The sequence below is a fragment of the Penicillium digitatum genome, chromosome 4 (assembly GCF_016767815.1).
Source record: "Penicillium digitatum chromosome 4, complete sequence".
Taxonomy (NCBI): domain Eukaryota; kingdom Fungi; phylum Ascomycota; class Eurotiomycetes; order Eurotiales; family Aspergillaceae; genus Penicillium; species Penicillium digitatum.
Genome location: NC_089387.1, coordinates 765,649 through 791,457, shown reverse-complemented (window position 1 = coordinate 791,457; position 25,809 = coordinate 765,649). Strand labels below are relative to the sequence as shown.

The 25,809-nt window shown below is 49.1% G+C and overlaps 8 protein-coding genes across 8 annotated transcripts; 5 read left to right on the top strand and 3 right to left on the bottom strand.

Annotated features, from left to right (window-relative positions):
• Nucleotides 1-2,078: 2,078 nt before the first annotated feature.
• On the top strand, nucleotides 2,079-2,621 carry Pdw03_0261 (type I phosphodiesterase/nucleotide pyrophosphatase; the record flags this gene model as incomplete). The annotated part of the gene is made up of 1 exon (XM_014681963.1): nucleotides 2,079-2,621. One exon carries the CDS (start codon nucleotides 2,079-2,081, stop codon nucleotides 2,619-2,621), a length of 543 nt encoding a protein of 180 aa, XP_014537449.1.
• A 1,151-nt stretch (nucleotides 2,622-3,772) lies between these two features.
• Pdw03_0260 (Oleate-activated transcription factor 1) lies at nucleotides 3,773-6,013 on the top strand (the record flags this gene model as incomplete). Its single annotated transcript, XM_066099551.1, has 9 exons — nucleotides 3,773-3,816; nucleotides 3,866-3,874; nucleotides 3,955-3,978; nucleotides 4,033-4,806; nucleotides 4,869-4,955; nucleotides 5,008-5,067; nucleotides 5,122-5,306; nucleotides 5,357-5,786; nucleotides 5,839-6,013. The coding sequence occupies 9 exons, from the start codon at nucleotides 3,773-3,775 to the stop codon at nucleotides 6,011-6,013; spliced, it is 1,788 nt and encodes a 595-aa protein (XP_065957278.1).
• Nucleotides 6,014-6,096: 83 nt separating this feature from the next.
• Pdw03_0259 (Beta-glucosidase B) lies at nucleotides 6,097-8,914 on the bottom strand (the record flags this gene model as incomplete). Its single annotated transcript, XM_014681962.1, has 5 exons — nucleotides 6,097-7,712; nucleotides 7,772-7,998; nucleotides 8,053-8,461; nucleotides 8,518-8,624; nucleotides 8,691-8,914. The coding sequence occupies 5 exons, from the start codon at nucleotides 8,912-8,914 to the stop codon at nucleotides 6,097-6,099; spliced, it is 2,583 nt and encodes an 860-aa protein (XP_014537448.1).
• A 615-nt stretch (nucleotides 8,915-9,529) lies between these two features.
• Pdw03_0258 (drug proton antiporter yhk8) lies at nucleotides 9,530-10,216 on the top strand (the record flags this gene model as incomplete). The annotated part of the gene is made up of 1 exon (XM_014681961.1): nucleotides 9,530-10,216. The coding sequence occupies one exon, from the start codon at nucleotides 9,530-9,532 to the stop codon at nucleotides 10,214-10,216; it is 687 nt and encodes a 228-aa protein (XP_014537447.1).
• Nucleotides 10,217-11,564: 1,348 nt separating this feature from the next.
• Pdw03_0257 (uncharacterized protein) lies at nucleotides 11,565-11,984 on the top strand (the record flags this gene model as incomplete). The annotated part of the gene is made up of 4 exons (XM_066099550.1): nucleotides 11,565-11,727; nucleotides 11,785-11,808; nucleotides 11,871-11,897; nucleotides 11,947-11,984. 4 exons carry the CDS (start codon nucleotides 11,565-11,567, stop codon nucleotides 11,982-11,984), a joined length of 252 nt encoding a protein of 83 aa, XP_065957277.1.
• Nucleotides 11,985-12,677: 693 nt separating this feature from the next.
• On the top strand, nucleotides 12,678-16,027 carry Pdw03_0256 (Phosphoethanolamine N-methyltransferase, putative; the record flags this gene model as incomplete). Its single annotated transcript, XM_014681960.1, has 2 exons — nucleotides 12,678-12,889; nucleotides 13,033-16,027. The coding sequence occupies 2 exons, from the start codon at nucleotides 12,678-12,680 to the stop codon at nucleotides 16,025-16,027; spliced, it is 3,207 nt and encodes a 1,068-aa protein (XP_014537446.1).
• Nucleotides 16,028-17,130: 1,103 nt separating this feature from the next.
• Pdw03_0255 (putative glycosidase crf1) lies at nucleotides 17,131-18,516 on the bottom strand (the record flags this gene model as incomplete). The annotated part of the gene is made up of 4 exons (XM_014681959.1): nucleotides 17,131-17,344; nucleotides 17,455-18,023; nucleotides 18,081-18,358; nucleotides 18,426-18,516. 4 exons carry the CDS (start codon nucleotides 18,514-18,516, stop codon nucleotides 17,131-17,133), a joined length of 1,152 nt encoding a protein of 383 aa, XP_014537445.1.
• Nucleotides 18,517-20,253: 1,737 nt separating this feature from the next.
• On the bottom strand, nucleotides 20,254-24,984 carry Pdw03_0254 (GTPase activating protein (Tsc2), putative; the record flags this gene model as incomplete). The annotated part of the gene is made up of 1 exon (XM_014681958.2): nucleotides 20,254-24,984. One exon carries the CDS (start codon nucleotides 24,982-24,984, stop codon nucleotides 20,254-20,256), a length of 4,731 nt encoding a protein of 1,576 aa, XP_014537444.2.
• Nucleotides 24,985-25,809: the final 825 nt, after the last annotated feature.

Here is a 25,809-nt window from a genome sequence, read left to right as displayed (position 1 = left end):
GCGGCCCCTGACCGCATTGGAAAAGGTGCAGAGTCTGTCCACTACGATGTACGCCAAAATCGCGTAGGAAACTTCAGTCGGTGCAATGGACAAACTTTGATAGCGGCGTGGTGTTCGTTGTTTTCTTGATCTCGACTGTTGGGTCTTGACAGTGTCAATGGATGCGTCGGGTGAGCTTGATTGTAAAGCGTCAAATCAACACTAGAACATCCACATTGGCCCTGTGCCATTTAGAATTGATCAACTTCCGTCGGCTGGAGGAAGTGACTTCCAAGGTGAGCTTTAATGATATCCCCGAGGCCCGGATAAATGCTTCGATTCGTGCCTCTCGTGTCAGCACACTTGTGTACTTAAAGTCAATGCCACTAATCTAAGAGAAATTTTGCAACTCAGGATGCAAGATGTGCTACCAACAGACAGAAGCTATCAGCTGTCGCCCTAAGATTATACCCCGAGCCCAATTTATGTGAAGGAGTGGCTCTCTTGGCACTATCCTGCCGGCAATTAAGTAGAGAACTGAAAGAACTGAAATACCATATATACCAAGCACTCGTGTAAAGCCAAAGACATTATATGTGGCACTGTGACCGCGTATCTCCAATGTAGCAACAAAATCCGTGTAAGAAGGATGCATGCATTTCAAGCGATTGATATATCCATGGTGTGGCAAACGGTGACTAAAATTATCTTACACTTCAGATATCTGAAAACTTCTTCTGTTTTTTCCTTGCCAGCACGTAAATGGAGTTGGAGAGTTTCTTTAAACATAGCCTGTTCATTTGTGACATATATTTTTACTGTGCGATTGCTTTTTTGGACATGTCTACATCCGCAGCCATGCAAGCCCGACACGGTACTTCATTCTAAACCAATTCAATGGAAATTTGAAGTTGAGATTGATGATGGTGTTCATTTTAGATCCGAACAAATTAAAAGGCACAATAAATGGCGAAGTCATGGTTGATTTTTTAGTTTTTTTTCCATGTAGCTCAGTATATTCCAACTACTAAATCAACATCGCTTATATGATACCCGAAACTAACTGTCTCAAATTCCAACCTCTATTCCTTTTTTAATTTTACTTCTTTCCCAACGAAATATGGTTTCTTTTTACTCAGACTAACTGCGTTGGTTGACGTGTACTGGGGCTTTGTTTATATGTCTCGAAGATCAGGTGCATGAAATCTAATTTCCCTCCACAGATATGTGAAACACTCATTTCCTGACAACATAGTTCCGCACAAGCATCGGCCTCAAGAGAGCACAACTCGAGCCACTATGCAGACAACTAGCTTCGTTTTATTTTACCGTAAATTAAAAATTGAGTGATTCACGTTTGTGGTACTAGATTAAGCGCTCGCCATGATCTCTTAAATTTTTTTTTACAAAACATCACATTGACGATGCCGATGTAAATCTAAACTATAAAGGATGTGCATACTCCGGATTTCAGTAGATTGCAAGTTTATGAGCGTGGGCCTCAGGGGAACCAAAATAAACAGGAATAGTTCGGTGGAGCTGACTGGCGAATAAGAGGGTGCAAATTGTCCCCGAAGGATCCGTTCTCCAGGCACTAACAGACTGTGATTGGCTGTTCCCTGTGGCCAAGAGGCCCCGGCCAACCTTGGAACAACGAACAACGCTAAGCTCTGAATAGCTTAGCTCCACACCAACAATAGCAAAGAGTTCTAGGCTTACAACCCATTTCCTCTTCTTCCCCTTCCTCCCTTTTCCATTTTCCCTTCATTCTCATCCATCCCATTCTCATTCATCCCCTCCATTCTTTTCCTTCGCAGGTGCCAGCTTCACTCTTTCAGCGGTTTACCTTGCTGTCCATTCTTTTGTTTCAAACTCACCCACTCTCGTTTTCAATTGTTCGCCTTTTTTCGACACGATCCCGTGACCGATAATTTGCACGCACATTCCATTACACTTCACTGTTCACTTCCCCGGATTGATTCTGTGACCTTCCTGGGAATCTGAACTCGACGATCACAAGCATATCTGTCGATTTCCAATTACACACCTCTCAAACTCGGTATCGAAAAGCCAACCGTCGACTACCGACAATCAACAAGATGAACAACCTATTCCCCCGCCTCTTTGCTCGTGACGACAGCAACAGCGATGACAGCGACAGTGGACTTTCAGATGCTATGCTCGACCTACTCATCGCCCTCCTGGTTCTTGTTCTGCTCTCCCTCGTTCTGATCGGTGGTCTGCTCATCCTCCGCCGCAAGCGTCAGTTTAGGAACAAGAACTTGCTCCCAGTCTACAATGGGGAGTCTCCAAACAGACGCCACTTAACCATTTCCACCAACAAAAACAACTCTGTGCTTGTCTATGACGAGAAACGCCGCCTCATGGAGAACTCCTACAGTCCTCCACCCAGCCCTGTGCCTGAGATCCGTATCACCTTCCCAGAAGAGGAGGATGCTAGCGGCAAACGCACCTCCCGCATGGTCGTTGTCCGAATCAGTGACGCGGGCAGCATTGGCTTGGAGCCCTGCCATGAGGAGCTTCCGCCCTACCAGAGTACTGACACCGGTCGCTTCCAGTCCCTGGACATCGAGCGGATGGGTGGATTGAAGGAGAAAGCCGAGACGAAGACATATCATTAAAGGCGTGTGATCAAACTATCTCGCCCAATTGTCTGGCCGCGTATCCGGCCCGCATAGCGCTCAATTTCTCTTCAATCTTCGACGACTTCTCAAAACATGACGAGTACCCTGGCAAATCTTTTTTTTACAAATCTAACTCTTACATACCCTTCCTTCCCTCATTTGGCCTACATGGCTTGCACATATGCCGTTCAGTTTCCGTTTTGGTCTAGAGCATATCGTCGGAACACCCGGTTTCTGTACAGATCCATGGGTACTCCACACCGCTTGTATTCCAATCATCATCGAAGCTGAATCGTTAAAGCGAGGGCCTGCCGGTTTTTTTTTTTCTCTTTGCTTTCTGGCGATTTATTTCTTAGGCCTGGTTCCTCATGTCTCTTTCGTCCCTGTTACGTTCCTAGGGTCCGATATACATGTGACAGTATCCCTGCTTTCGATTTCTCTTCTTCTCTCCACTTTTATGGGGTCCTATCTTTAAGTTTTTAGGGGCCCCTCTATTTTACTTCCTTTCTCATGTGCCTTTGTTACCCGGTAATCGGCAGCTGGATATTGTATGTACTTAGTCCTCCTATTTTACGCTGTGTAGGCAAATCTGAAATCGATGCTTCTCTCAGATGTCTGTCTGCGTTTAGTGAGTGTACCTCTGCTTTTAGTGCTTCTTAGGTCTTGCTGTTTTTTGCCCATTCAGTGCAACTGACCATGTCCCCGAGCGCTTTTACTCGCTCGCTGTGTTTGAGTTGAACATGCGTTGAAGATAAGACGAGGTGACCGAAAGGGGAAAACCGAGCCTCATGTGGGCAATTTGGGCTTGATTACCAACTTTTCAACATGATCTCGGACAAGACCAATCGGCCGTATTTACGGCCTCTGCCCTTGCCGACCTAATGGTTAAAGAATAGATGACCTCGTCTCCCTTCTCCAACTATCTGGCGGCCTAGCACGTAGGTTCGCCTTCGCTAAGTAGTCCACATTTCCAAAAGTGGGGCCTATTGCGGAGAACAGTTAATCCGGGCCAAAATACACGGCGGAGAACTAGTTTTCCGGGGGAAGCTTTGGCTCCAGTCATCGTTTCAAAGGTTGTGACCACTTCAGTTTTCATGTTCAGGTCTTGTCAAAATTGCCCTGGGATAATATGACCGAGCATTCGTACCATGCGCAAGCATTCCAAAATCTCTCTCGGCGTCAGGCTCTCAACGTCTGTCTTGGTCCACTTCTTCCACGTTTTGCCAGCTGACAAGAGTTAGGCTTGTGATGTCTGTCGAAAGAGAAAAACAAAATGCAGCGAGGATAGACCAGCATGTAGTCGCTGCATACGGCTGAGACTGGACTGCAGTTATACTGAAACCGTTGCGGCAAAGTACATTATACCTTTGAAACCCGTTTTGGGGGATCTGTGGCTGACAAAAACAAGGAAGAACCTTTCAGTCATGGAGTTGGAAGCAACACTAAAGCGTATGGATGAGAAACTCGACAACTTGTCGTCAATCTTTCAAAAGAACGACCGATCATTTAGACAGTTTAGTGGTCAAGCCATCCATGACACTCAGGGGATAACGTCAAGCCCAAGTAACAGTCACCCGGTTGCTTTCAGCCCAACATTCGTCAGTGAAACAGAAAACCCATACGCAATTGCAACCCCGTATCTTGATACAGGTCGGATCATGGGAGAACTTTCCCTCTCTGAACGCCATTCAACGGCGCCGCAGCATCTCTTGTCCTGGCCTTGCTCTTCTCTGCAGATGAGCGAGCTCGAGTTGCAATATCCGGTGAATCTTGAGATTAATCGGTCAAAGCATTCAAGGTCGACAACACCTCTCCTGTTCCTTCAGTCGTCTTTGATGGGGGACACTTGGCCATCTCGCCTGTCACTATCTCAAATGAGTCTTCTCACGCAGTCTTACTTCCAACACTTCCACCCGTCTTGCCTGGTCCTAGATGAAGCCGTATTTTACCGTAACACTCTACGACAGGCAATGAAAACAAACTTTGCCAAGGACTTTGATACCTGTACTGTACTGTTGGTCTGCGCTCTTGGTTCTATTACCGCGTACCATTCCGGACAAACGGAGTGGTCTTCGGGCTTTGAGCAAGACGTCGGTATCGAGTTTTTCAATTTGGCAAATCAAATGTTTCGTGACCTGGAAGGTGCAAACTGGCACAGCGTTCAGTGTCTACTTCTAATGGGGTAAGCAGAATTCTCCCCGATATGACCATGACCCATCACGTTCTCTAACATGATCGCATTAGCATGTTCTATTCCGCAACGGTAAGAGTATATGATGCATGGCAAGTGATACACCGGGCTTGCTCCACCATCTCAATTTTGGTACCCTTGTAAGACAAACTCAGTCTTCCGATACACATCTCCTTGGCTGACCAAACATAGACAGGGGGCCTTACAGGCTCAAGAGTGCCAACTATTCTGGATTGCATATTTACATGAAAGGTACTCCAAGAATACTTCTTCAGCCGGAATCAATGTTGCTGACACCACCGTCAGCCAAATACTTGCCGAATTCGACTTTCCGGCCAGCGGGCTCGGGAAGCTTGCAAGCAGGATACCACTGCCGCTGGTTCCTGGAATTGGAGCTGATCCTTCTTACGCACAATATCAATTCTTCTTTCTAGCACTGATCTCAATGAGGAAGCTTTTGAACCGCATCATCTTTCACCTCTACAGTAGAGGTACGTCTCCCTATCAATGCCCTTTACGCAGTTACTTATGCGGCCATCAGATTACAGCGATGATAACCAAAGAGACGTCTTGCAATCAGCTGATAGTCCTAGAAGGCCCTTGTCAGCACCTCAATATATCATTGACGAACTAGATCGTCAACTAGAAGAATGGCGAACGTGTTTACCACATGGTTTGGAATTCTCAGGTTATTCTGAGACACAGGTAGAAATCCCGGAGCTGTATAAATGTCGGACAACTGACCAAAGGTTACGTGGCCATCTAATGGCTCGGTATTACTCCGCCAAATCGAGCATCCACCGCCCTTTCATTTACAGGACTCTTCACTGCGACAAAGTTGCCTTTCTTTCCGAGACAGACAAGAGCGGTTCCAAAACTGGCGTTGAGTGTGGATTCATGTCTGTCATTCACAGCGGAATCCTGAATGAGCCTCTGCCACTATTACTGCACCCAATTAATTCATGCAGAAGGTATGAACCCCCGTAGTTGACATGTAAAACAACTCACCTGATTCATCTCTAGTCTCTTCGCCGTGGAATTGCAAGTAGCTTTTTTGCTTCACATCGACACTTTGCACTTTGCACTGCCGAAAGAATGGAGGCTGTTAGAGGAGGCAAGGAACCAGGTCGCGACATCAATCGCTCAGACATCCCCTACTGTTGCGCGAGATGGCGAGATATTACGACTTTTAAACTAAAGCGGAAATTATCATGTCACGTTCTCTAGACCCCCCCAAAAAATGAATAGGAAAATTCTTATACACACATGTATAGTACTATTCTAGTTCGCCCATTGATACTCGCTTCCAGAACGGAACGTTGCCACAACACCGTCATCTCTCGAATGCTTGGCAGCCGCAACACAGAATTCTGCATTTCCCTCCATCACCCACTTGTTCACGCTGTCATCCCAGTATGACACGCTGATCTTGTCCAGAACTGCGCGAGCCGTGACAGTCTCACCAGGTTGCACAAGGACCTTGTCCCATCCCTTCAGCTCTTTAGGAGGTCGGCTTAACCTGGGGTTGACCTGACTGACATAAAACTGCACAACTTCTTTTCCTTCCCGTAGTCCAGTATTAGTAACGTCCACCTGGACTTCGATCTGTCCGTCTCCGGATATCTTGTCAGAGTTGAGGCGAATATTGCCATACTCAAAGGTCGTATACGACAGACCCAGGCCGAAGGGGAACAGAGGCTCGATCTTGCGGTGATCATAGAATCGATAGCCTGCGTAAATCCCTTCTCCATAGTGAACCACATCGTTGTCTCCAGGATAGTTATCAAACGAAGGCGAGTCTTCTATTCTTGTGGGGAAAGTGATGGGCAGTTTGCCGCTTGGGTTCACGGCTCCCAGAATTACATCCGCGAGACAATTTCCCTGTTCCTGTCCTTGGTACCATGCCTGCACAATGACGGGAACTTGCTCTATCCAGGGCATGGTAATTGGACTGCCAGTTTGATTGACAACAATGGTGTTGGGGTTCACTTTGGCGACGGCGGCAATGAAATCGTTCGATCGTCCGGGCAAGTCCATCGAGACCATATCGCTTGTTTCAGTCTCCCAATCCTGGTCCTTGCCAACCACGATAATCGCAATGTCGCTGTCGCGAGCTATTTCAACACCCTCCTGGAAAAATGCATCCAGGTTGCCGGGGTTCTCAAGGAACCCAATTCGCCCGCCATCTTGCACCTCTTCGCGCTCCAGCTCGGCGGACATGTAGTCCAGCTCGGATGGCTTGTGCTCGCGACTGATGGACTCCAGCAAGAGCTCGTACTCTTGACCTGCCTTCATGTGCACTCGGACGAGCTCTTCAGGGGATCCGTAGCTCATGAAGAGTGCAGACTTGGGAGACCACCAATGTCGCTCAATATCAACGAGGACTTTCCCGTCTAGGAAGAGTTTGCCTGGACCGCAAGAGGAAAGAGAAAAGACATGCTCGCCTGTTGTTTTCGGAATGATGGTTGTTCGAGCTCGGTAGGAATACCTCTCCCCAGTGGTCAACTCAGGGGGGAGTCCATCGTAGCAAACCAAGTTTGAACTTGGACGATTCTCAATTTGGAAAGGCTCGCCTTCGTGTGTCAAGTTCCTCCAGAGATACAATGCAACGCCACTTTTGCCAGTTTCTGGATTTTTCATGACGTCTGGATCGACAAGAGGAAGATAGCGATGTGTCATGATACCCGCATGCGTTTGGATCTTGGCAGTAGGGAACTTAGACGTGATTTCCGTCTTCAGAGAATCATATGGAGTTGTTCTATAATGAGGAGCAAGGTTTGAACTACCACCACCAGTGGCGATGGATCGATTAGCGTTGGGACCAAGCACTGCAATTTTCTTCCCATTCAATTCAGAAAGAGGGAGGATGTTGGCCGAGTTCTTGAGTAAAACGATTCCTGCGAAGATGTCAACCGGGTTAAACTTCTTCGATTCTGCCTTGGCGAGAAGAACGTACCATCGCCACCCGCCCGACGAAGAATCGCGCGGTGCTCAGGGAGGTCAACAGCCTTTTCTGGCCCTTCTTGCCAGTCAGGAATATCGCTTTTACCCGTCTTGTGTACCAGCTCCAACACCCGTAAGGCTGAGGTGTCGATGAACGACAAGTCCACGAGACCTTGCCGATGAGCGTTTATCAGGTGCTGACCTCTCCTCCTAATAGGACCTGGCATTTCGAGATCCATGCTATGTGTTATCAGTTGGATGTCCCATGTGCAGTACGTGTCGAGAACAACTCACCCAGCTTTGAGCGAAGGAACAACACTGTTTGTGCCGAACCAATCACTCATCACAAGACCATCCCATTTCCACTCATCTCGGAGGACCTTTTGCAATAGGAACTCATGGGCCGAGCAAAATGTTCCGTTCACTTTGTTATACGCCGTCATCAAGGTCCATGGGTCACTGTCCCGAATGGCAATCTGGAAAGGCTGGAGGGCGATTTCGCGAAGGGCTCGATCAGGGATCTTTTCATCAATGAAGAAGCGTCTTGTCTCTTGATCGTTGGCAACAAAGTGCTTAATGCATGCTCCGATGCCTGCGCCTTGAATCGAATTGATGAACTCTCCGGCGAGCTTGCCCGTTAGAAAGGGGTCTTCGCTATAGGCTTCGAAATTGCGACCACCGAGAGGAGTTCTGGGAATGCAAACTGAAAGCTGGATTAGATGAAGTGTCGTATCTCAAAGATAGGGCATTTTGATTTACCTGTAGGACCGAGAAGGACATCAGCTTCTTTACTCTTGGCTTCCGCGATCAACACCTGACAAACATCTCTCATGACGGTTTTATCCCAAGTAGCAGCCAAGGATACACTGCGATATGTCAGTAATCACACTTCGGAGTGGTCCCAGTTGACAGAAAGGTCACTCATCACTTACCCCGTTGGTAGTGAGGCTGCGCTCACTCCATCTGTGAAAATCCCGCCACGAACACCCACAGGTCCATCCGACGTCTTGATCCTGGAAACACCTAAACGAGGAATCGGGTTCGTTCTCCAGAGATCTTGTCCACAGAGTAACAGAACCTTTTCTTCCAAAGTCATCTGCGACAACTTGTCCTGTGCCCATTCTTTCGCACACATGGTGTCATCTTTGCCCGACATGTTGCAGGTTGAATCAGACTTCAGAAAAGTACCCATTTACGGAGTAATGTCGGTCTTTATAAAACCGGTCTTTATGAAAAAAACCCCCCTTCTGCCCAGATCATAAGTTGGCACGTTCTTCCCCCTCCCCCCCCCCCTCCCCCCCGCACCGGGGGAAAACGGACTTGACGCCGCTCGAAGTGAGACCTCCGTGATCCAACTCTCCCCGCATTGACATTGAATTGACTACAACTACTCCGTAGTTGAGTAGTCTATTAACAACTGCCGATGGAGAGGTGGTTGACTTTTACTAAAACGTGAGCGAATTCAACAAACCAGTCTGTTCCAAGAGTTCCAAGAGTTTCGTTATACATCTGGGATCCTAATGCCTATCTCTACAACGAAAATTGCGGTCCACAACTCCCTCTCTCGAGATGATGAAAGAGAACCTATTCTTAACAACACCAGATGTATCTCCGTATTTCTCAAACTAGACGTCCTTGACCCTACATTTTCAGTATCCGAGTTCCTTCGATCAAGTCAAATCGACGCTTCCTCAACCGAAGATCATGCGTCAATCGTCAAAAGCAAGTTCCAATTGCCATTCAACTGATCGCGGTCCTTTCTGGAGCATTTATGGCGTCGACGCTCGCTGCGTACTCAGCTGGTGCATATGCACTAGCCTCGGGCCCATTGAGACGCCAATGGCAGATCAGCGACACACAGTTTAATGCTGGTATCACTATCTTCACGGCCGGCTTCGGCTGTGCGCCTATGATTCTTGCCCCGATCTCTGAGATCCATGGTCGTTATTGGGTTTTTATCGGATCGGGGGTTGTATTCTTTCCCGGTACTCTGGGATGCGCCATCACGGAAAGTTACGCTGGTATCATGGTATCGAGATTCGTCACCGGGAGCGGTGCGGCTGTTTTTGCGACGCTTACGGGAGGCGTTGTCAGTGATTTATATCACAAAAAGGATCGCAATACACCAATGGCTTTGTATTCCCTCTCGATCATGGTCGGCACAGGTCTGGGACCACTGATCAGTGGAATCGTGGTTGATCGTCTAAGCGTGAAATGGATATTTTTTCTCCAGCTCATCACGATAGGAAGTACCACTGCGATGCTATCTCTCCTGTTTGACGAAACATCAGCACCGTGTCATTTGAGGAGAAAGTGCCACGCTTTGAACAAAATGCGGTTCCAGACTGCGTCTGGGGAAACAGTCATCTTCTCCTCATTGCTGGGAGAGACTCTGAAACTGGACATCAGCATCATCTGGGCGCAGCTTTGCTTTCCCTCTCAAGCTACTTGTGACTGAGTCTGTTGTGTTCTGGTTCTCAGTGTGGGTATCATTCGCATGGGCGATTCTATACATGCAGTTCAGCAGCATTAGCATTGTTTTCAGCATCGTGTATGGCTTCAATCGCACTCAGATCGGTGCCGTCTACACAGCCGTGATTGTTGGATCGATACTCAGCATTGTCCTTGCCATTTCCGAAGAAGCAATAGTTCGGAGATTCCTCTTGAACCGTTCCACATCGAGTACGCCAGAGCAGCGTCTCCTCTCTCCTTGCATTCAGTCTATTCTCTTGCCTATTGGTTTGTTCTGGTTTATGCTGAGTGCAAGGCACAAGGTTCCCTGGATCTCGCCTGCAATGGCAGTTGAATCCTGCACGATGGGCATTTTCAAGATTAGATCACGTAGTCCGCTTGCAAAAGAGATACAGTAGTCATAGTCTAGCTACATTGAGACCGCCGGAAACTTTCCTCACGATTCTTTGCTTTGCTCTACCTCGTCCTTTCAATGCATCATTCCAAAGTAATACTCACCTCCAAACAAGACGAAAATCTGCTCTAGCTATCTGCCTTTCATAATTTTACTACATGTACTCCGTACAACGACATTCTTTCCAACGTTACCCACTCCATAGGTATCCTTGGGACAGTATGTAATTCGAGGTTAAGTATGATAACTTGTACTATATTCTCTAATTTGACCTCTCTGCTTTTTTTTTCCAAAAAAATTGACCAAAAAATTAGATAAAAAATCAGTGTGCACATGACTCCTGAGCCACGAACTCTACCAGGTGACCTGGATGACCCATGAAAAGGCCTGCGGAGTCAGTCCGTCTCTCCCCTCGACCCTCCAAGGTTCCCCCTCCAGGGATCCTCCCAGAGCCGTTCAGGGTCACCTTTGCGGGACCCCAGTTTCGTGTAAAAATCTGGGGGCTTGTTGGAGTGAGCACTAGATCAACTGGGCGTACTTTTGGAGAAAGTAAATTCATCGTGATCACCATGACTGGAACCCTATTCTCATCTCTGAACTTGCACATCCGCGACACAGGGTCTTTTTCGGCTCTCTCTACAACACCAGCTTCTCCTGGTAATTTGCGTTGAGAGGAGTAGATAGCGTGAGCAATCCATGTTTCCGAAAAGTAGATTGTTCTTCTGGCACAGAGTTGCAGTTCACCATCCACAATGATGAGATTAAATGCAGTCTGTTCCTCAGAGGGATCAATACAATAGACTAATACGTACACACTTTTCCGTCCCGCACGTTACGTGGGGCAGAGACGTACTGGATGCACATACTTAGACCAACTGCCAGTCTCTGAGAGATCACACACCTAAAACTGACAAGCTTGTTGCTCACTCTTCCTCTTGAAATGCAGCTAGAGGTGCTATCCTACAGTTTGAACCGAGAGATCGACATCTGCAACGTCACGCCATGTATCAAATATAAATGGGAGATGCGGCATTTGACAAATGGCTGTTTTGCTACGGCCCCACCTAGGTCATTTCTTACGCTGAATCGAACGTCGCGATCGGGTATCTGATCGTGATATCTACCCAGAGAAAGACAACTAACCTAACTTGAGCGGCAAGGATTTAGGCCTCGTCCGGGTTGTGGTTGGGAAGGCTGGATTCACGAGCTCCAAAGGTGCTAAACATGCTTATGTAGCAACCTGCAGTTAAGATAGATTTGACGAAGATAAGAGGTCAGAATGGTCCAGAATGTTATTTCTAGAGAATTTCTAACAGAATTAGAGACTGAAGAGACTGAAGAGACTGAAATACCCGTTTAACTGCACCCAACAATTCCGGACAAGACGAGGTATTTGTGGGTTGGCGAGATTGAAGATACCAATTGGCATCTTTAAAAGTCCTTTTGAAGGCCGAGAGCTCAGAGATGAGCTCAGAGATGAGCACAAAGCAACGATATCTCTGATTCTACCGAAATACCGCGACTTTCCTTATCACATTATGGGACGTTCAATTCAACGAAACACGTATGTCAATTGAGGAAAACCGTAAGGATAGTGACCCTGGAGGAACTCCCGCAAATGTATCCGCAGCCGGCCAATGAGAAACGCCGAGTTCCCCAGCCCGTGGGTTCCGCGACTGTCACGAATTATTTTTCTCCTAAACAGATTTTTCCCTAATTGGGATTGGGATACAATACTTCTTCAAACCATGTCCATGCTATAGCTTCTTTATATATAGGGAAGCCATCAGACAGCGCATAGAAAGGGGTACAGACCTTCGCAATCTCCCCCGACCCCCCGCCTATACTTTCTAACCGACTTCGATGGATCTCGCTTGAACCGGTTAAATCGGCTCAAGTGTGAGTGCTCTCGGCTTCCCTACCCCTGAAATACACACCGTGTTCATCGTTCACGGTTCCTTCGGTGCCCCTCCGGCCTCCAGCAGCCAGATCTGCGACCTGGCGCGCCAGCTTGCCCCAATATCGACCTTCGACCATACATTAGACCTTGGAAATGGTAGTCACAGCACCTACAGGGACTACGGGGCCTAACCCCAATGGCCCTCACAACGATCTTCCAGCTGCCACAACTCGCAGCTCCGATGAATCGGCTAGCGGGCAGTCCAAGCGGAAGCAAGCAGCTCTATTGGATAAGAAGGCATTGGAGCTTGAGCATGAGTTCAAGTCTAAGCATTTTGGTGTGATGGGTGTTCTGGCGTGGATGTTGTGAGTGGTTCTTTTCTCAAGACAAGCAGAGCTTGAGGTTCAAGGCCCGTTCCGTTGCTGGATTGACGCGTTGAAATCCCCCCCCCCCCCCCCCCCCCCCCCCCCCCCCAAAACAATTTGAACTGACGTTGGATTTATAACAGACTCTTGCATGCCGCCGGAATTTATCTGTTCACAAAAGGGTTTCTTCTCACGCGTATGGTCCTTGAGAACAAGTCATCGTGCGACGTATTGCCGTTCGAGGACATCTTGGCCCAACCACACACAGTCCTGGGGAGCAAACAGCAAAACGGCTGCTGGCACGAGAAAACCTTTGACAAGGCCGTTGTTATTATAATCGACGCCCTCCGCTATGACTTCACGGTACCATTCGCTCCGAAGGGAGAGAGTGACGTGGTCCACCTCTTCCACAACAACATCCCTGTCCTCTACGAGACCGCGGTGCAAAACCCTGCCAATGCCTTCCTCCTGCCATTCATCGCGGATCCACCGACAACCACCCTGAACCGCCTGAAAGGCCTGACCACCGGAACCCTGCCCACCTTCCTGGAGGCAGGCTCCAACTTTGCTGGAACCGCCATCGATGAGGACAATCTTGTCGCACAGTTGCATAGCGCCGGGAAGAACCTGGTTCACCTCGGCGACGACACCTGGCAGGCGCTGTTCCCAGGCTACTTTGATACCAATCTCACGCATGCGTATGACTCGTTCAATGTTTGGGACTTGCACACCGTCGACAATGGCGTCAACGAGCATCTCTTCCCACTGCTCCGACCGGAGAACAGCAAGAAATGGGATGTCATCTTTGGCCACTATCTCGGCGTAGATCATGCAGGTCATAGATATGGTCCTAACCATGCTGCCATGGCATCCAAGCTTCAGGAAATGGACCGCGTCATCCGCGATATTATTGCTGCGCTCGATGATAAGACCCTTCTGGTCGTCATGGGAGATCATGGGATGGATATCAAGGGCGATCACGGTGGCGAGTCTGATGACGAAGTTGAGGCCGCATTGTGGATGTACTCTAAGCGTGGCATCTTCGGACGCACAAGCAAAGACACGCTCCTCCCGCCCCAATTCGCGCGCGACAGATCCGTGCCTCAGATCGACCTCGTTCCGACGCTGTCTTTGCTCCTTGGAATGCCCATCCCGTTCAATAATCTAGGCTCACCTATTGAAGAGGTTTTCTCCGGCCCACGTGGAAACAATTGGGCAAACCTGGCAGCTGTCAACCGTTTGACTGCAGCCCAGGTCAAGAGATATCAGCATGAATATGCGATTGCTAGAGGGACTGGTGATGACGAAGAGTCGGATTTGCTTTGGACTGCTGCAGAAGAGGAATGGAAGTCTGCTTCCAAGGGATTCTCATCCAAGTCGACCGCTGCTCGCGCTAGTAATGAACTCTACCGCAAGTACCAGCGTCACACTCTTGACATCTGCCGTGGATTGTGGGCGCGCTTCGATGTGCCAAGCATGATTCAAGGTGTTGTGATTCTCCTTGCTAGTATTGTCTTGTTGATTATCTATGCCCGAGGCTTGAAGACAGATCGAACCCAACTCACATCGCGTCTGCTTCAATTGGCAAGCGTGGGCGCTGGCGTTGGTGCCGTGGCCGGCTCAGGGTTCGGCTTGACTGGCCTGACAGAGATGTCTACAGTCGATGGAACCGTGCTGCTGGCTGCTGTTGGAAGCATCCTTGGCGCTACACCGGCTCTTGCCACGAAGCCTGCGAAGCTGACTCTGCCTCTTCCGAACGGCATTTGGGGATGGCTTGCGCTTTTCTTAACCGTTTCTCAGTCTATTGGATTTGCCTCAAACTCGTACACGATCTGGGAGGACGAAATTCTTCTGTTCTTCCTCACCACGTTCGGCGTGTGCGCAGGTGTCTCGTCCATGCGACAGAAGCAAGCTACGGACCGAATTTTGGGTGTGTACCATTCCATTCTGTTCGTGATCCTCGGTCGAATCGCGTCTTTTTCCCGCCTCTGCCGTGAAGAACAAATGCCCTTCTGCCGCTCCACGTATTATGCTTCATCGACTTCATCCACCTCTGCCCCTTGGCAGCTTGCCATTCCTTTTTTGGTCACACTCTGTCTGCCCAGCGTCGTACGGTCCTTCTACGCCGGCTCCAAATCCTACGAAGGCGCTGCATCCCTATGGATCGGCCTTGCCTTCCGCTTCGGTCTCTTCGTTACCTCCCTCTTCTGGATTCTCGAAGGTGCCGATGACGGCGAGTGGCTACCCGTAAGCAATGAAACTCTCAAGTTCGTCCGCGTCTTCCTAGCCCAGTTCGTCCTCGCCCTCGCGTTGGCAGCAGGTACTGCGGCATACTTCTACTCCAAGCCCTGCGTCAGTGTAAACGTGAGCAAGCCCACCGAAGACCCCAACAGTCCACCGACCCCTACCGTCGCCGGCCAACAACAAGGCCCACGAACAACGGTCACAATCCTCGGCTTCGGCAACGTCTACGGAACCCACTTCTGCTTCCTCCTCATCAACTTCGCCCTCGCCATCATCCTCATGCAAAAGCCAATGGGCCAAGGCGCCATCGCCCTCCTCCTCTGGCAAATCCTCTCTCTCCTCGAAATCCTCGACACAAACAACCTAACCATGTCAAACTCCCCCATCGGCCCCACCATCCTCGGTGTCCTCGGCTCGTTCTACTACTTCAAAACAGGCCACCAGGCCACTCTCTCCAGCATCCAGTGGGAAACGGCCTTCATCCCCCTCACAACAATCCAATACCCCTGGTCCCCACTACTCGTCATCCTCAATACCTTCGGCGCACAGATCCTCGCCGCCATCGCCGTCCCCCTCACCGTTCTCTGGAAACGTCCCCTTCAGACTCACGACCGTGTCCCAGCCTCCAACCCCAACAAGAACCCAGCTACACGCATCCTCTCCGATGTCGTACAAGCCGCTGGAACACATATCCTCTACTTTGCGACTATCAATCTCGCCACGACTATGTGGGCCGGCCATCTCCGTCGCCATCTCATGCTCTATCGCATCTTCAGCCCTCGCTTCATGATGGGATCGGTGGTCCTGGCTGTTGTTGATGTCGTCTTGATGGTTGTTGCTGTTGGCGGTGTGCGTTGGAGTACTCTCAGTGTTGGGGAGATCTTTGGTTGGTGATGGCGTCAGAATTTGCAGGCTTGGAGATGCGAAGTTTGGTCTTGTCTCCGGATCTCTCTTCCTCGCCTCCAATCTCCTTCTTTTTCCTACGGGTACAGGCTTGTATACACCAAAACCCTTGCATCTTTCCCTTTCTCTGCATTGCCTCGCTCTCACGTTTGTAAATGTGCTCTACATCACCTTTCCCTCCTTTTGCTTCCTCAAAATCTTTTTTTTTTTTTTTTTTTTTTTTTTTTGGTTCGCCTATCTATCTATGTTGATAGTTTGGATACTTAATAATAATCGTGACTACGGTCTATCAAACCAACCAATTATACATAATGCAATCTGGTATCCCATTTGATGATCTATATCTTCACGACGGGGGATGCCCCCCACCGGGCATGCTACACTGTGTACTGAGATATATGAATAGACACAGGGAGCTTTGGAAACTGGAAATCAAAATCATCACGGCCCCCAACGGACTATGGCTTGAAGGATGTAATAAAGCAGAGAAGAAAGTCAAGGTCCCCAAACACACAACCACACAACAAGTCCACACGACAAGAGCCGCAGGCACTCTATACATGAGCACACGAGCGGCAGGTTGTGACGGTCCACGTTCAGGAAAGGGGACGAATCCACCCCAAGCAGGGACTGGGTGTAGAGATTCGGGGAGATCTGCTTGTGGCTCAACAGGTACCATTGTGATTGAAACATTCAGGCAGACAGATCTGGAATGTCTCGGATAGACATGCGTGATTCCCTTCCCTTTGAGAGAACGATGATTTAAAAAAAAAAAACAAAGGCAGAGATAGAGCCCCTTGATGAATTAAAACGAGGAAAAGATGGAGATGACGGAGAAAAAGAGAAGTGGAGAAGTGGAGGCGGGCGATCGAAAGAAAGCACGGAGTTACGGGATGTGACTTCAAACACCCGTGGACCTTCCTAATGAGGAATGGTGGGATTTTCTAGATCTACAATTGTTTAGAGACGATTCCAATCAAGGAACCTTGAAAGAAGCAAAGATCATAACGGTAAAAAAAGTCCAAATCATAGACCATCTTTCAACTGTCAAGGGCAGTAGATATATAGATACAATCCAATATCAGGTAACTAATCTACACGAAAAGGAACCCAGAGAGGGCGGCCAAGAGAGACAAGATACTCAAGCTGCCAGCGCTCAAGTTTGAAGCCGCGTTAAAGGCCGGAGAGGCGGAGGGGGAAGTGGAGCTAGAAGAAGCCGAGCCAGAGCCGGCGCCGGCGCCGGCGCTGGAGCTGGGGCCGACGGCAGCGCTAGACGGCGTGGCAGTGCTGGCAGCAGCGATGTGACTTCTATAGGATCATGGCGGTTAGCTATCGTACCAGGAGAGAAAAAGAAAAAGAAAAACAAAACAAAAAAAAAAAAAAAAAAACATCACAACGAGCAGGAAGTCTCAACTTACCCCGAAGTAGCAGCGGAAGAGGTCTTCAAAGTGGCGGAGGCAGTCGAGACAATCGAGGCAGTCGAAGCAATCGAGGCAGTCTCAGAAGTGGATGAAGTGGACAAAGTCGACGCCGACGAAGTCGAGTTAATAGGACCCGTGAGCTTGATGCTCTCGTAAGAGCCGGTCTGGTCAGCCCAGGTGTAAGAGTCCGCCGGGTTGTAGTTGACGATAGTAACGTCCTTGATGTACATGGTGAAGGGACCTTTGCTGTAATCAGTCTTGCCGCCGGCCCATTCAATGGTGCCGGGCGCATTGGATGAGTCACCGCCGGCCCAGATCCCGATGCGAACGTTCATGGGGGTCTGGGGGAATCTGGTGCCGGATTTCGCGTCGTTGTAGGAGAGAGTGCGGAGGTTTTTCCCATCAACGGACCAGATAATGGATTCTTTGGTCCAGACAACTTTGTAGGTGTGGAAGGCATCCTGTGGGACCGAGACAGGATGCCAGATTGCGCGGTCATAGGTCGAGGTATCTCCCTTTCCAAAGTAGTTGGATTCGACTTGGGTGGTGTCGCCTCCAACGGCTTCCTGATATGGAAATTAGGGTTCCATGTTCGTAGTAGAGGGAGTAGGAGATGGACTTACCCAGTCAACCTCGTCGAGATCATCTGACTCAAGCACGATACTGCTGACAATGCCAGTACCAGGGGCCGCTTTCATGGTAACCGACACTTCACCGAAGAAGATGTAGAAGTCGGTCTGGATGGTGGGAGCATCGAATTCTTTGCTGACGGTGAACTCGGCTCCGTTTGGACCTGTCTTGACGGTGCCGGCAGTGGTTGTCCACTGATTCAATCCCGAGCTCTGGGTGAAGTCGAAGCTGTGGTGAGACTCGGTGGTACTAGCATCGGCCGGGCAAGTTTCTATCCAAGTATCAGAGGGGGGGGGGGGGGTCCTTTTTGTTTTTCCATTGGTGAAGGGGAGACATACTTTTCATTGGGTTGCAGTTGGTGTACGTTTGGCCTGAGACCAGAGTCGCAGCGGCCAAGCCTGCAGCGGCATACTTCAAGTAGCGCAGCATTTTGGAAAGATCGAATTAAAATACGAATGCAGATATGTAAATCTCCAACAAAAAAAAGAATGAAAAAGAAGGTCAGGGACAGAATGTAGAGACAGACAGTCAGAAAAGACAGTATGATAGAGATAGATGCCCAGGGGGGAAGAAAGTGTTTTATAATATCTCACGGCCATCTACCCCGTACTCCTGTAATATTGGCTGGGAAAGTTCTGCCTAGTAATTCATCTAACTAAATTATCCGGACGGAGTCTTTTGAGACATGCTCTTTGGCGGTTATTTATAGACTCCTATTTCCGATGAAATGGGGGGGGGGGATTCTGTCCCTAGGGAATCGGAATTGACTAGAGTCACTTTTCGACCAAAGATCCGAGTCTTGGAGGCGTAACTCGCGTTCGTCTTCGCTCCATTGCGTGGAATTTCACCGTGTGGGTGTAGCCCATGTCATCTAACTTGGAACCACTTTAAAGTGGGACCATCGCAATTTCACCTTTTATATTAGCGCGTTTTGCTCGAGCAAAACACAAGTACGACCATTGTATTTTAATCTGCCAATGGGGAAATGACATAGATTCAATGTAGAGAATCTGAGACTGGAGAACTCAGAAGCTTCATGTCTCCCGTCGGGGACATACTCGCTCAAAGGGTGAAAATGGGCTCCAAACTAAAGAAATTGGATCAGTCCCCGGGAGAAAGTAGACCAGACAAATCTGGGCAAATTCATGGGACTCGTCAAACCCTTCGACTGAATCGCCTGTCAGAGTCCAAGGGAAGGGCTGGGTTTAAGATGTGATCAGTTCAGTGTCGATTCTAGTGTTGATGGTGGCATGACACACACGCTGGTAAGCAGGTCATGGGGAGATCTGGTCCTGTGAAGGCGAGTCCCATCGACAGGAGTGGTTCTTCGAAGATGTACTCCATACCGAAATCCCGTAACCAAGAACCCAAACCTCACCTCCTTGCTGTCGAGTGAAATAGCATGCGAAGTCGCATGTCTCACTGAGAACCCAGGAAGAGACGAGGATACCTTCCAACCAGGGTAAGAGATCAAAAGGGGCTTAATTTGTTCTTCGGTGATAGGTCACGAACGGACACAGGATCCTCAAAGTTTGCCGAGAGGTGACCCACCAGCCGTTCGGGTGCAAATGAAGCGTGCACGCTGAGAAAAGTATCTTTGCAGGGGACACAGTCAACTACGGAGTAGATTGGTTATAGACGAGCCACTGTCTTTCATATCATATCGCTAGGATAGAGACACGCTGTTTCCACAATTCAGACCAAGTGGTAGGAGGCGGTAGCGATGTGCTTCCCTATTATCTGATACAAAACAAAGAAGCATCATCTGAAGTCCAGTATAAGATACTGATTTATTTCACCAAATAAGACCTTAATCCTCATCGCGACAGTCGCTCACAGGCACAATATTGTAAAGAAAAAAAAACTTTTGGGGCGGGAAGGGGGTATTTACAAATGCAACAAGTGTCTTGCATCACGAAAAAAAAAAAATCAACACAAGATTATGTACATGAAAGTCGTTTATAGGGGTCATTGGTCATTGAGAGGGGAAAAAAAAGAACTCGGCTATTTCTCGGCAGGAGAAGTGGTGTAAGATAAGGAGAGAATAAGATAGTAATGAAAGGAGAGGGTTTTTTGGTAGATACGGGCAGTAAAAAGAAGACGAGAGGCCATAGAAGTCGTCTCGTTCAAGATGGTCATCAGCAAGACTCTCGGAAAAAAAAAAGATCAGCGGGCCCAGCGGGAGAAATCCAAATTCTGGAGAATGTTCGTGTCGGCTGCTGCATTCCATTCTGCCGCGAAATCGGTCTGCACTTGAGGGACACGAGAGGGTAGTTCCTCGGAGAAGATGTTGGCTTTGGTGTTCCGCCGTAGACCTGGATAAGCCCCTTCGGTGGCCTCAGAGCCGTGGCTGTGGGCTGCAAGAGCCCGCTCGCGAACTTTCTTGATCTCCCGCAGGCGGGTGGCCCAGGATGAGGTGTGCTCGCCACCCTTGTTGTTCCAGACAAGCGAGAAGACGGATGCATTGAGGGCAAGAATGCGAACGAAGGCTGCCAGGTTCTTGCCGGAGATGACCTTTGGTGCCGCAGCAGGTGAGACTTCTGGGAATCCGGGCTTGCTCAGGACCTGCACGCTGTAGTGGAGCTTTTGCGGGTCTGTCTCACCATCAGCATTGCCACTTTCGTCGTAGGCAATCCGGGAGGACGGGGTGATGACAATATTAATAGAGTTGAACTCGGATGGAATGGTGTCAAAGTTGAAGGGCAAGTTGGACCGGTTGAACACGATGGTGACATGGTTATTGCCAAGATTTCGTTTCTTATTGACGCAGGCTGGGTCACGGTCAAAGTCCGTGGGCATCATCGTGGCAACATGATACACAATTTCAGTCACCCGATCCCGCCAAGCGTAAGTGTATTCTCCATCAGTATCGGCATACAATCCTTGTGGATTGAACTGGGGGTTCCGCAGCGATACCTTGGTTCCCAATCCTGACAGCAGATGTTCATAATCCACAGAGCCACCAGTGTTGGCTAATATATCAGCCTCCTTTGTCTGGCCATTGTCAATATAAACAATGCCGATCCGGTGACCGTCCACAATATCGGTGCGATCGAAGTTACTGATGGCACGTCGAGTGATGTCGTCTTCTGGGACCGGGATGGGTTGCATGACAGAAGGCGTAGGGAAGGCAGTGGTAGTCAGCTGAAGCATGATATGACTCGGAAGAATTGCCGTGCGCATGGAGTCGGAATGCAAATGAGCATCTGGAGTTGGAGGAGCTTGATGCGGCAAAACTGGGGCCGTCCGCTGTTGATAGACGGAGTAGGTGGTACCTGATGCCTGGCGCTTCGTTATCTGAGACAATCCAGACAATCCGGCGCTCTCGACAGTGACGATACTCATGCCGACAATCCAGGATTTCTTTGCAACCGGGCCATCCTCAGGCGAGGGAGGGAAGGTTTCGAAAGGGATGGTCTCTCCGAGATCCGAATAAGCAACTCGCTGCATCAAATCAATAAAAACTTGGCTTTGTTCTTCCACCACCTCTTTTCCATGTTCATCGTGATAGATGAGCCTGCTGGTAATCCAATTCACATGTTTGGATCGATCTTGGAGTTTCATAGACAAGAACCAGAAGACCATGACATGGTAGGTGAGATTCGAGATGTACTTCGACATTCCATCTTGCGAGGTCTCGACAGCCTCAGCTGCATGGGCGGCGATTTCCTTTGCCCCCGTAATCAGCTTAGACTGAGGGGATTGGGCCGACAAAGAGGCCCTAGCTGCCAACTCAGCGGCTTTGTACCGATGCTCTCGAGAGGTCTGCAAAAACCGAATGCAGATGCCGAACACAGTGCGGATCTCCTCCTCACGCAAGTTGACGTAAACATCGGGCAATCGGGCAAGCAGGGCTAGGAATTCTAAAATATGGACGGCAATGTTTGACATGGTGATCACCTTTGACATCCTATCAAGAATGCTATTCAAGGATTTCGTGACTGACATTGGGATTTCATGGCAACAGAGTGACAGTGCTTGAATGCACCCACGGGATGTGCCGCCCCATGATCCGATGATACCCTGCATGAAAGCTCGGACGAGATCATCCTCTTCACTCTTGGCAAAGTGTTCGTGATAGCTGACGAGCATGCAAAGCGCGTCGAAGATGCAGGCAGCAACATCGCTCTTTTTCAATCCGGTACTCTCAGGAGGCTCGTGGAAAGTTCCGTTCTTGACCTGATCGCACAGAATGCTGCGAAGGAGCGTGATCTGAGGGATGGCATCGCTAAAAAAGTCTTTGTTGCCAAGCTGAGGTCCGATATGAGTGAGGATATAGCTGTAAACGTCCCAGTCGGCTTCTCGCTGTAACAAGGTGATCACAACTTCGAGCCACATCTTGACCTTCAATAGCCCCGTGGTTCTTGTTTCTCTTGTTGGTGATTCAGCGGGGGTCGATTCCTCCAGGTGGGCGTAGGCAAACACCACAGGGCTAGATTCTCCAGGTGGCTGCTCTGGAAGCACCTGTGGTAGCGCATATGTCCACACTGGGGCCATCAATTTTGATCCACGGGCAGAGATTGAGCCGCGCCCTGGGGCCGACTTTGAAATAGGGGTTGAGGCAGAGTCTCTCGGTGGATTCTTTCCGGTTGGTGAGACTGGTGAATTCTCTTGCTGAGGAATCTCGCGGGCGGAGCTATCGCCGGGGGCTTGTAACATAGAGCCAGCGTCGAGATTGCGGCCCAGCACGTTCATCAAGAAGTCACTCTCCGATGTTGATATGACCGTGACTGAACCGGCCGAGTCACATCGCAGTCGGAATAGTAGCTTTAAGACCGTCAAACGAGAATCTATTGGTCGGCTTGGAGATTGAGCAATGTCTAGAAGTGCCTCGAAAATCATCACAGCTTTGGCCGAGGAGAAGTTCAAGGCACGCAGCATCATCTTTACGAGACTCACAGCACAGACGTTTGACAAGCTTAACTCCAAGACGCTCGTGGTGGACGTACGACGTTGAGACCCATGGCTTGGAGGATGCTCGCGCGGTTCGTCTCGATTGAGCTCCGTCTGCATCGGCGCTCCGATGGTGCTTATCAGCAAATTGAACGTATCATCATCACTATGTTGTATGGCAGGGTCGGTTAACAAAGACACCAGGGACTCTAAGAAAAGATAGTCATGCTCTGCCGAGAAATCCTTCAATAGAAACCCGAGAAGGCCATGCTCCTGGGAGAACAGCAAATCCTCATGGCCGGAAAGAGCTTCTTTCAACGTGTCCAAAGCTAGGATACGGATGTCCGAACTTTGTTTTCGTGGTTGAACGTAACACTCGATTAGCTCACGGCAATGCTGAGCCCAATTTGAGTTACTGGAAGGATCACAAAATTTGTCTTCTCTCATCGAGTGGAGAATGAGTTCAGCTTGTGGAGGCTCAATGTGCTGGTATATGTTTGTGAGGAACCGGACCGCATGTTGTTTTTGCTCTCTGTTGAGTTGTTCCCACTGTGATTCAAGCACAGAAGCAATGCGGATGAGATTTGCCAGGATGTAGGACTTGGTTTCGTCGTAAGTAGGTTTGAGCTGAGGGCTAGTCGCAGAAGTGGGGGACGGCACTGACTCGTCTACGAGCCTGCGAGAACAGAGTTTGAGAAGATTAGCAAATGCCATCCAATCCCGTTCTAATGCGACTCGAACATAGTCTCCTTCCAGAATGTTGAGACACAGATCCAAAAGGTCGGCATCCACTCTGCTATCGTCTTTTTGGGCAATCACATGCAATGACTCCATCAGTTGGTCAAATGGAAGCTCGGGAATGCCATCTTGTCCATAAGCACGAACAAAATCCGAGAACACATAAAGCGTGCCACGGAGGACATTCAAGTTCCGACTTTGCTCGATGGCGCACGAATCTCTCAGGAATTTATGAAGCGTGTTCACCATCTCAGCCTGTCTTCGTGATTTGGCCAGATTGCGCACTACTCGCGAGGTGGGCCCAGAGAGAGGTTTGACTGATGCATGGATGCTGCAAAGGACATCCAGGAGAGTTGGGAAGCTTATGTCAGGCACATCGGCATACATAATGACAGCGTCGAACACGGCCAAGGAGTTTTTAAGATCCGCTGCAACACTGGTTCTCTTGCAAACCGCAAAGATTTCTGCAAGAAGCATTTCGATCTCATCCTGGGTTGGCTGTTTTCTCTGCAAAGTGATCAGGTCAACTGCAAATTGGAAGAGATCTCCAAACACTGCTTCATCGTGACTGGGTCCATGTGGTTTAACCACTTTTCCCTTTTTCGCCTTTGATCGCGCAGATGCGATTGTCTCATAGAAGGGAACAATCCACAAGGAGATGATAAGGAGAATTGAGGAGCCCGCGAAATCCAATTTCCTGCCATGATCTGATAGAGAGATCAACGACTGTACGCGCGCAGAAATCACATCCGGCTCGGCTGGAGAAGTTATCGATTCAAAAACCAGCCGTCTAGCTGACGGAGACAGATCTTGACGGGCCGCGATCGTTTCTAATAATCTGGCACCACTTTGCCGAGCATCCAACGAGCTTTCATGATGAAAGAGGTACTCAGCAGCCTCCCACAGCAACACGGACTGCTCGGAGCCAAACCATGAAAGACCTTTTAGTAATATCTCCGCCTCCTCAATCGCTTGGGTTAAGTTTTGCCCTTGTGATAGATTGTGGAGTGACGTCTCGAAATCCAGGCCACTGGGAGTGTCCGAGGAACTCGACACAACGCTGCCACGATGCATTGATTCGGATCCGTATGCACGCCGATTCGTTCCGCGACTTTCCGTGTGGGACAATGAGTCACTGCTGCTTTCCTGTAATGAGACTGGGGAATGCGATTTGGGTCGACCGACACCTAGAGTTTTGAATACATCTGCAAAGCTTGTTGACGAGGGTTTGTGTTGCGAGAAGTGTGGAACATCATCGGAAGACATCCGCTCAGTGGCTGAAAGAGAGTGGAGTCAGGAGAAGCGCAGTTTGTGAACTAGTTGACATCCAAGTTAGTCCAGGAATTGCACCATCCATGATAGGCAACATCGAAGGGCAGATAGGGTATTTTTACTCTTTATAGGTAACAGACAAGAGCTCTTGACTACATAGGTAGCTTGTATGATAAGAAAATGCACATATAGGGACACATATGATGCCTAGCAATCTGCGACAGTGGGTATATGGTGATCAGTGTCGGTGCGCAAAACGACCCTGATCGGCAGCGGATAGTGACTTGGGCCAGGATCACAAGATCCGATGATGAATATCAATGGAACCAGTACCCCACTAGGTTGATGACACAACAAGCAAGTGATGTGATGTGGATTGAGGGGGTTAGCAATCGCGTACCGGAGATGAAGATATTCCAGCCCAATCACCTGATGTACTTGGCACTTGTGTTGCACACCGCCCATTTATGTGGCAGAAAGGGCGGTGGATAAGGTTAAGTTCAGATCTGTTACTTGTACTTTTGTTAGAGATGAGTGTGAAAGGCTTGAGGCTACACATAGAGGTAGGGGCAGGCTGTTTAAATGTTGTTTTCTCAAGAGATTCTCCTTCCACAGAGTACAAACTATCATAGCACATCGCCTCTCTCCGCAATTTTTTTCCCGTCCAAATCACATGACTCATACTTATCGGAGGGCAGAAAAGTCAATCAAGGTGGGGGGCGGTGACCTTGGAGAGGCGGTTTTTTTGCGGCTTCAAAAATTATTTCATTCTTTCTTCCCCCTTGGCAGAAGCCAGGAACGGCACCCTACATTTCTTTT